This window comes from Glycine max, chromosome 18 (assembly GCF_000004515.6).
Source record: "Glycine max cultivar Williams 82 chromosome 18, Glycine_max_v4.0, whole genome shotgun sequence".
NCBI classification, from domain to species: Eukaryota; Viridiplantae; Streptophyta; class Magnoliopsida; order Fabales; family Fabaceae; genus Glycine; species Glycine max.
In genome coordinates this window covers 6,679,243-6,687,802 of record NC_038254.2, presented here as the reverse complement: position 1 = coordinate 6,687,802, position 8,560 = coordinate 6,679,243, and the positions used below count along the sequence as shown (strand labels likewise).

At 33.1% G+C, this 8,560-nt stretch overlaps 1 protein-coding gene across 2 annotated transcripts; it reads left to right on the top strand.

Moving 5' to 3' along the window:
* Nucleotides 1–3,343: 3,343 nt before the first annotated feature.
* LOC100801302 (probable amino acid permease 7) lies at nt 3,344–7,303 on the top strand. Of its 2 annotated transcripts, XM_003552934.5 has the most exons (7): nt 3,344–3,670; nt 3,912–4,148; nt 5,348–5,441; nt 5,665–5,879; nt 5,998–6,131; nt 6,243–6,470; nt 6,572–7,303. In XM_003552934.5, exons 1-7 carry the CDS (start codon nt 3,592–3,594, stop codon nt 6,971–6,973), a joined length of 1,389 nt encoding a protein of 462 aa, XP_003552982.2. In that variant the 5' UTR covers nt 3,344–3,591; the 3' UTR covers nt 6,974–7,303. The 2 variants fall into 2 exon arrangements, with proteins under 2 accessions (XP_003552982.2, XP_006602111.1); XM_006602048.4 differs by lacking the exons at nt 3,344–3,670; nt 3,912–4,148 and adding an exon at nt 4,451–5,112.
* Nucleotides 7,304–8,560: the final 1,257 nt, after the last annotated feature.

The following is an 8,560-nucleotide window of genomic DNA, read 5'->3' as shown; positions in this document are numbered from 1 at the left end:
AAAAAATAATAAGTGGGACACATGTCAAGATCGAAGCCACTCTTATAATCCAACGGCACATGCGTTTCTAACTGGAGACTGTCAGTTATGTTCCATGCATGAGAGAGGATCCAAATCCAAAAATTTTGGCTTATGAATGTCATTGACATATGACAACAAGAAAGGCAAATGCTGCATGTGACAATAATTCGTAGAGAAATTTGTATTATAGCCACTTAAATTATTAATTAACATGTGCATAAAAATTGAGAAACAAGTGTATTTATAGCATAATTGGCATAATTTTATATGTATACATATCAATTATTCATTTCGAGAAACAAGATATAATACAGATTGAGTTGCTTAAGAATATAAATAAAAATTTGATCTTTTGATTATGCATGAAGAAAATTTAATTGAAAAAAATAAAACTCATTTTAACAATATATGTAGGTTTTTAATAATTAATCTCATAACTTTTGATTATAAAAATAATTTATTTTCATAAAAAGTCAATTATTCATATGATTATGCATGTCTACATCAGAAAGCATCGAAGAATGTTGATCTAAAATTCCTATCTCAAATAAGAAAGGTGACAAGCGTCACGCGTTACATCCTAAGCTGACAAAAAAAAAGTTGATAAGGAACTTGAAACCAATGAGTATGATCCACATTTGGACATATTGATGGCAACAAAAGATGCTTCCACATATTTCCACAAACATTCAGAAGAAAAGAGACTTACTGGTTTTGCAACGCTAAATTTTGCTGCCGTGGCAGATGAATTTAACTCAACCAAATTTTGGGGATTAGGCTTCATTCATATTCCCCCATCCTTTTCGTGCCTCCATGAAATTTCTAAATCCTATCAATACTATTGATTACATGCAACCTAAATTACTTTTTTTTTTTATAAAAAATCTATAGAAAATCTACTGAAAATGGCAAACTTTTTTCTTAATATTAAACGTACAGACTCAAATTTAATATCATTCGTTAAATTGAACAACCAACTTAAATGTATCTATTTATAATATATTAAACTTGAAATGTTAAGAATATATGCCATTTTAACAATTTAATATCGACTCCTGTTAAAAAAATATATATAAACTATTTTGCCACATAAGCAATTTAATTACCAATAGGCAAAACCTCGTCTCATGTTCAATGACAATATTTTTATAACAATGTTGATTGACATTTTTGCTTACTTTGAACTTGATTTAACTGTCATAGATAAGTTTAATTGTATGGTTTTCTTTAAGTCTCTTTTTTTATATGGTTACTTCGTTATAATTCGAGTTGTTCAATCCTGAAAGAATAAGCAAGATGTATGATAAAAAGAATAAGCAATAGCGACCCATTCTTTACTAACCCACCATGTGATCTTATCTGCAATTGAAAATTTGAATGTTGGTTTTGTATACCCTGATTCTATTTGTTTTACTATACATCTTACTAGCCAGCTCCCATACCACAAGTATCTTGTTTTCCATATTGATCATTTTTGTTATCTTTTTCATGTATAGTTATGGAAAAGAATTCAGTAGCTACAAAAGTACATATTTACCAACTACAACAGTATAAATAAGAAGTAAGTTCAAATTTTTATGAAGAATGCTGGTTAAAAAAAGATGAACAATGATGAGGAATTGCAATATATACAAAAGTTGCAAAATAATTTTTCTCTCTAAAATATATTTGTTATTCTTAATAAATATCTTATTTTTTTTGTGTTTGATTTGTGATAAAACAAAAATTTTATTTTTGATCATTGATACTTTTTATAGTCCTTGATAAATTAGTGAATTTTTTGTTTACTCCTTGATAAAAAAAAAATGCTATTAGTCCTTTTGAAAGACTAATAACAAAAATTTTATTTTATTAGGGACTCAATACATAAAAAAAATTATCAAAGAAGAAACATAAAATTTAGATATTTATTAGGGGTCAAAAACATATTTTAGTTTTTTCAATAAAAAGTTCATATTAGAAAGACACACTTGCTTGCAAGGTTTGGAAAGACGTATTGGCGTTAATTTATAGGTTTAATGTGATTTTTTATTTATTATGTTATGCAATTATTTCGATTTTGTATATTAAGTTTTAAAAATTTCATTCTAGTCTTTTATGTTTTTGAAATGTATCATATTAGTCTTTTTTTTCTATTTTTTTACATCTATAATTGGCTCGAGCAAAGATGAGAAGCACAAAGAGGGATCGAATGGTGCATTTTGTTGGAAAATGATTCTGACTGGTTCGGTCGATCAAACCTCATCAAAATCAATCGTTGTCAATCTTCTTCTTCTTCGCCTCCGTCAAGGCATTTTTGTTGAAGTCAACAATTAGACAATTGTTCTCGTAAGGTGAGATGGCAATTTCGACTGCCATGGGAAGGTTGCGATGGAGATGGTAATAGGGGCACGGATGTTGTCTTGTTGGGTCAACAAGGAGATCTGGAGTAACAGAAGAAGAATGGGTTCTTATTCATTGTGATAGAGAATAATTGGTGAATGAAGAGAATAATAATAATGAGAATGAAGGTTATTATTGTTGGTGATTGCATATTCATCTTTTCTTCATTAACTTAGTGATTTATAATTTTTAAAATAATAAAAAAAAAGGCAGTGACAATTCTTAACCACGCTAATGGAAACTAATGTTTTTAACAAAAAAAATTAAAAAAAGATCAACATGATATATTTCAAAAACATAAAAAAATAGAATAAAACTTTTAAAATATAATGTATGAAAGCAAACTAATTATAAAATATAATAAACTAAAAGTAACATTAAACCATTTTTAAATTTTTAAGTTAACAAAACAGTAACATTTCTAATAAAAAATTATTAAAAAAAATCAAAATAATACATCTTAAAAACACTATTTTTGTGTTGTACATACTCTTATTTTTTAGTCAATCAAATGCACCCTTGATATATAAAAGTAAAACAAGCGCAAAACATAATAAATCAAAACTAACATTAAATCTAATATATAATAGAATTTAATATATATATATATATATATATATATATATATCTAATAATCAAACCTAAGTCACAGCAACCTAGTCACGTACACGTTCAGAAAACAAAATCATTATTTCCCATTTGTTAGATTTATCTCTCATGGTGTGTATAGGAGAAACTTCAATTGATGGAGTTTGAGGATCCCAAGCTTTTAGATTCACAATCTCTCTCTATATGGGCTACAAAATAAAACGATTTCATGAGGAAAAGAAAAATTACTAGTCATGGCTACCGCAAATAGAGCCGAACAATTTTTAAAAATATATATATATTTAAAATAAAAATAAAAAGATACCCTGACTATATAAGACGTTGAAGCTGGCGAGTTATCAGGACACTTCCACAACTCATTAAACATTTGATTTGTATATGGCAAAAGACAGTTTCATACAACTGATGCACTAAAACACAAACCAAATCAAGACAAAACCAGATTCTGAGATCGCTTCTTCTGTGAAAAAAATTCGTCTTGGCACTGATTCTTTTCGGTTTCCAATGAACTGAGAGTGAAAAGCAGGGAATTAATCAGTTTCATCCAGTGATTGGGTTTTGGCAATCAGATCAAAAACCATGAGAGAAGAAGGTTCAGGATATGACAGCACCCCTTTTTTGGATACCCAATATGCAGAATGTCACGTCGAAAGAACTGGTTTGTGTTGTTGTTGTTGTGATCTCAATGATTTATTTTCCATGGCAAAAAAAATGGATATGAATCAAGTTCTGCATTGATATTGTTATTGTTATGTTGAAAAACATAATTAGAATGATTTCCGATTGATTCGTTGTGTAAATTTCAACGACAATGCATGAATATTAAATTCTGATTGTTATTTTGAGGAATTGATGGAGTGGTGCCATGGAATTGATGATGAATGTTGTTGTGAGTGCAGGTACAGTGTGGACTGCAGTGGCACACATAGTGACAGGAGTGATAGGGTCAGGAGTGTTGTCTTTGGCATGGAGCATTGCACAGCTTGGATGGATTGGAGGGCCACTCACTATTGTTTTCTTTGCTGCCATCACTCTCCTCTCTTCTTTCCTTCTTAGCAACACATATCGTTCTCCAGACCCTGAACTTGGCCCTCATAGGAGCTCCTCATACCTTGATGCTGTTAATTTGCATAAGGGTAAGTTCTTACAATTTCAATTTCAACAGCACCAACATGATTCATATCGTGTTATATTTGTTTTGTTTGTTAGTACTATTTCCATGTACATGTTATCTGTTTTGATCACTTCAATTTGTGCGTGATCTGATAAGATAAAGTGGAGGAAATCATGGATGAAGTTTCTTTTCTTGTTGCCTTATATTAACAAATAAAATTGTGGTGAATGTGATGGTGATAAGGGAAAACGTGGCTTTGACTTGGACCAATGGTAACGTGAGTGAGTGTGATGTGTCCCGTATCTAACTAGTTCAGTTGTGTCACGGCAACCATATCCTCTGCTTCTGTTGTGTGCAGATTGAGATCACAATCGATCCTTTTGAATGCTTCCACATGGATCTTGCTCATTACACTTTCATCATTCTCTCTCTCTTCATTAGGCCACACGGAACCACATAAAAAAGATAGAGAAATCATTCACTGCTTGAAAGTGATATTCATTTTCTTAATATTTTACTTGGCTCTACCAATAATATATTTCAGTATCTCTTATACAGAATTTTCCTTTAAGAATTTATTTGGTACCGCACGTATATAAAATATATTTGAGTTATAAGCCTATAACAAAGAACAATGAGCTATTAGATTCAATAATTCTTTAACAATACAATAACAAAAGGTAGGCATGAAATCCTTATTATAAGGGCATGGTGATTTTTTGAGGTTATAATATATTTTTATTTTTCTACCAGAAAGAAAAAAATATTGCCTTCTTAATCATCAACTGTTGATGCTGAGTTAAAAAATTAAGAGAATTATACAAGTTACCTTTACTAATTTAATAGTGAGATATATCCTCACAAGGTTAACATTGTAGTTATGATTAATGAGAGGTCGGGTGAAAGGCATCATGGTGATGGTGGTGGTGATAATGAAAGCAATGGCAGATGAGCCATGGTGATATTGATAGTTGTGCGGAGCTATGGTAGGTTAGAAGTTACTCTTTAATTAGTGAACATAGTTCTTTTGGCTTCTTTCCTTTCATAGCATTGAAGCTTAACATGTATTAGTGTCAGTTTACCAAGTGTTAAAATTTCATCTAGTAAGTTTTTTATATCAATTTTGATCAAATATGCTAGCATATTTGGAACAGCATCTTGATATGTTTCTAGTGGCAAAACTGCTCTACGGATGATCCTAATTGGATGGTTACATTGCAGGGGAAGGGAATAGTCGCTTCTGTGCTGTTTTTGTGAACGTAAGCTTATATGGTTTTGGAATTGCTTATGTCATTACTGCTGCTATCAGCATGAGGTGAGTTCAGTAACTTATCACACTGGTTTCTCTCGTTTTGTTATTTTCTTATCTTTGCTCTACTTTCCCTACATTCATCCATGGAATACTACTATTTGCAAACAAGATTTATCACTTGTACTCCACCAGGAATATATGAAGTTGTTCCTGGAATCTCACTATACCAATATGGCTAAAGATTAATGTCATTAATTTGGCCTGCTATGTGTATTTGTGACTGCAGAGCAATCCAAAAATCAAACTGTTCCCAAGACAATGGGAATGAAGTAACATGTGGATTTGGGGATGGATATTTCATGCTTATTTTTGGGGCTATGCAAGTTCTTCTCTCACAGATACCCAACTTCCATAATATTCAATGGTTGTCAATTCTTGCAGCAATTATGTCCTTTGCTTATGCTTTCATAGGAATGGGGCTTTCTGTCGGGCAAGTCACAGGTATGCTCATCAGTATCTGATTATTGGTGTCTTTCCTCAATCCTCAGGGATAGAATGACCGACGTATTTTGTTTTTACCAAAAACATGTATTTAATTTTCTGGTGATCATTTGATCAGAAAATGGACATGCTGAGGGTAGTATTGAAGGAATCCCTACTTCCAGTGGAATTGAAAAGTTATGGCTGGTTGCTCAAGCACTTGGTGACATAGCATTCTCCTATCCATTCTCAGTAATTCTTATTGAAATACAGGTATGTATCCTGTGATCTCAGTCTCAGATAATCAGAAAGTAACTTTGCCACAGCTTCGAGGGAAAGCTTTAACAATTATAAGGCTAATACAACTTGCTGCAATTCTTGAAGGATACTTTGAAGTCGCCTCCACCAGAAAACGTAACCATGAAGAGGGCCTCAACAATATCAGTCATTGTCACAACATTTTTCTACCTCTGCTGTGGGTGTTTTGGATATGCAGCCTTTGGTAATGATACACCAGGAAACCTTTTAACAGGGTTTGCACTCTATAAAAAACATTGGCTTGTAGACTTTGCCAATGCTTGTATAGTAATTCACCTAGTTGGTGCATATCAGGTACACATAATATTATAGATATCATCCTCAAATTTTGTTATAGTGAGTGCTGGAGGTCTTGCTAAATAATGTGCCATATATTTTATCTTGTTCTGGTGCAGGTGTATAGCCAGCCACTTTTTGCCAATGTTGAGAATTGGCTTCGTTTCAAGTTCCCGGACAGTGAATTTGTGAATCGCACATACTCCTTGAAACTCCCTTTGCTGCCAGCTTTCCCGCTAAATTTTCTTAGGCTGACTTTCAGAACTGCATATGTTGCATCAACAACTGGGATTGCAATGATCTTTCCCTACTTCAATCAGATTTTGGGAGTTTTGGCTGGCATAATCTACTATCCATTATCTATATATTTTCCAGTGGAAATGTACTTGAGTCTGGGCAATATTGAAGCATGGACAGCTAAGTGGGTCATGCTTAGGACTTTTAGCATTGTTGGTTTTCTGGTGGGATTGTTCACTCTCGTTGGATCCATTGAAGGGATAGTATCTGCAAAACTCAGCTGAGAAGCTTTCAGGCCTCTCCCAGAATTGGAAGTTGAACTTAGGAATTAGATTGTGGTTGTTATATTTTTTGCCCTTTCTTTGAAAACCAGCATTAAACATAGTGAAGCAGACGCCTCCCCAAGCATAAAGAATTAAGCATAGATGGAACATTGATGAATTCAAGGTTCTGTTGTTCTACCTGTTAAGATGTAGTAGTAAAGATGTGTAATTGATTTGCAGAAGCTTAAAATTGCATTTGTTTCTTGAAATGATCTTGAGAAACTAGTTAGTTTCATCTGTAATTCTTAGCTAATCATGGAATAAAAAAGTTGAGCAGGTCCGGTTTTTGAAGCAGGGAATCACACCTTCAGGTCACCCCCGACTTGAGATTTGGGATAGATGTTCTGTACCTGAATAAATGAATTCCTTTCTACTTTTCTTTCTGTTTAACCAAAAGTATATGAAATTTCATATTTAGCACTCAACTAATTCTCTCCCACTGGATCGGCCCATTTTGGGATAAAATGGTACCTCCAGTTACTACTTCATACTCAAGTCAGGAAATAAACAAAGACCTTGATTAAGGAACCCAAGTGTCAAACTACTTGTGCCAACAACTTTTGGTCTCCATTATACTTTCGGTGTTTGGTAAAAGTATCAGCTCCACATGTCTTTTTTAGGCCTTTTTTTTTCTTTTTCTATATAAAAGTTTCGTAGACACAAGATTAAGCTAAATTAACGGGAAAGGAGACTATAATGATATAATTGGATGAGGAGTGAGTGGCACATCACACCCTTAAGATTATGAAGTTCAGTAACAATGGGAATTTTATATAATTTGGTGAGTCTTAACTCTAGGATCCTAATTACCCACAATCCTCTTATTCTTTCTAGTGTTCTCACAAAAATGAAGTAGGAGAATATAATATAACCATTCAAACTGGTTGTCGTTAATGATTGTCAACACTTTTAATATATAAGGGTAAAGTAATATACTATAGAAATTTTTGTGAGTACACTTATAAATTAGTCAACTTCACGTGTTAGACATCCAAACTCGGACTATCACATGTAGTAGCCAAAATATAATGTATAGTGAAAACGAACATAAGGATTTATCGAGAAATGTTGCTCCCTGGTTCTCTTCTACATGGCCTGGCATAGTAACAAGTGAAATCCATTAACAAGAATTTTCTCACCGAGACCCCGCACGTGGACCTTGACACCAGTAACGATAGATAGGATCTATCCCTGCCACCCTTCCTTTGAAGGTGAGGAGGTTTTGTGTGATCAAAGCATAAACCTACCCAACACATGCATCAAGCACACAAACTATGAGCAAAAGAGTCAAGAAGGAAAGAGAAAGAGAGAGATGTTGACCAAGCATCTTGTGGGTGAGCTACCTACCTTCCGCTCACACGCTCAATGGCGTTGAAATTCTTTAACAAAATCATGCACCTTTGATGCCTTTAAGCTTTTACCATGTACCCCATGCAATTCCAATTGGCCCTCCTTATATATTAAGAATAACAAGCCGGTACCAGAAAAACACAGAAAAAAGAAAGTAACAACAACAAACTCAAAGAAATATTCCACGTCTTCCCTTTT

What these genes read in the sequence shown, in the direction of transcription:
- LOC100801302 (XM_003552934.5), top strand. Translation starts at nt 3,592, where the DNA reads ATGAGAGAAGAAGGTTCAGGATATGACAGCACCCCTTTTTTGGATACC. An exon ending in TGCTGTTAATTTGCATAAGG is followed by an intron (nt 4,149 to 5,347) that starts GTAAGTTCTTAC and finishes GTTACATTGCAG; the next exon opens with GGGAAGGGAATAGTCGCTTC. An exon ending in ACTGCTGCTATCAGCATGAG is followed by an intron (nt 5,442 to 5,664) that starts GTGAGTTCAGTA and finishes TTGTGACTGCAG; the next exon opens with AGCAATCCAAAAATCAAACT.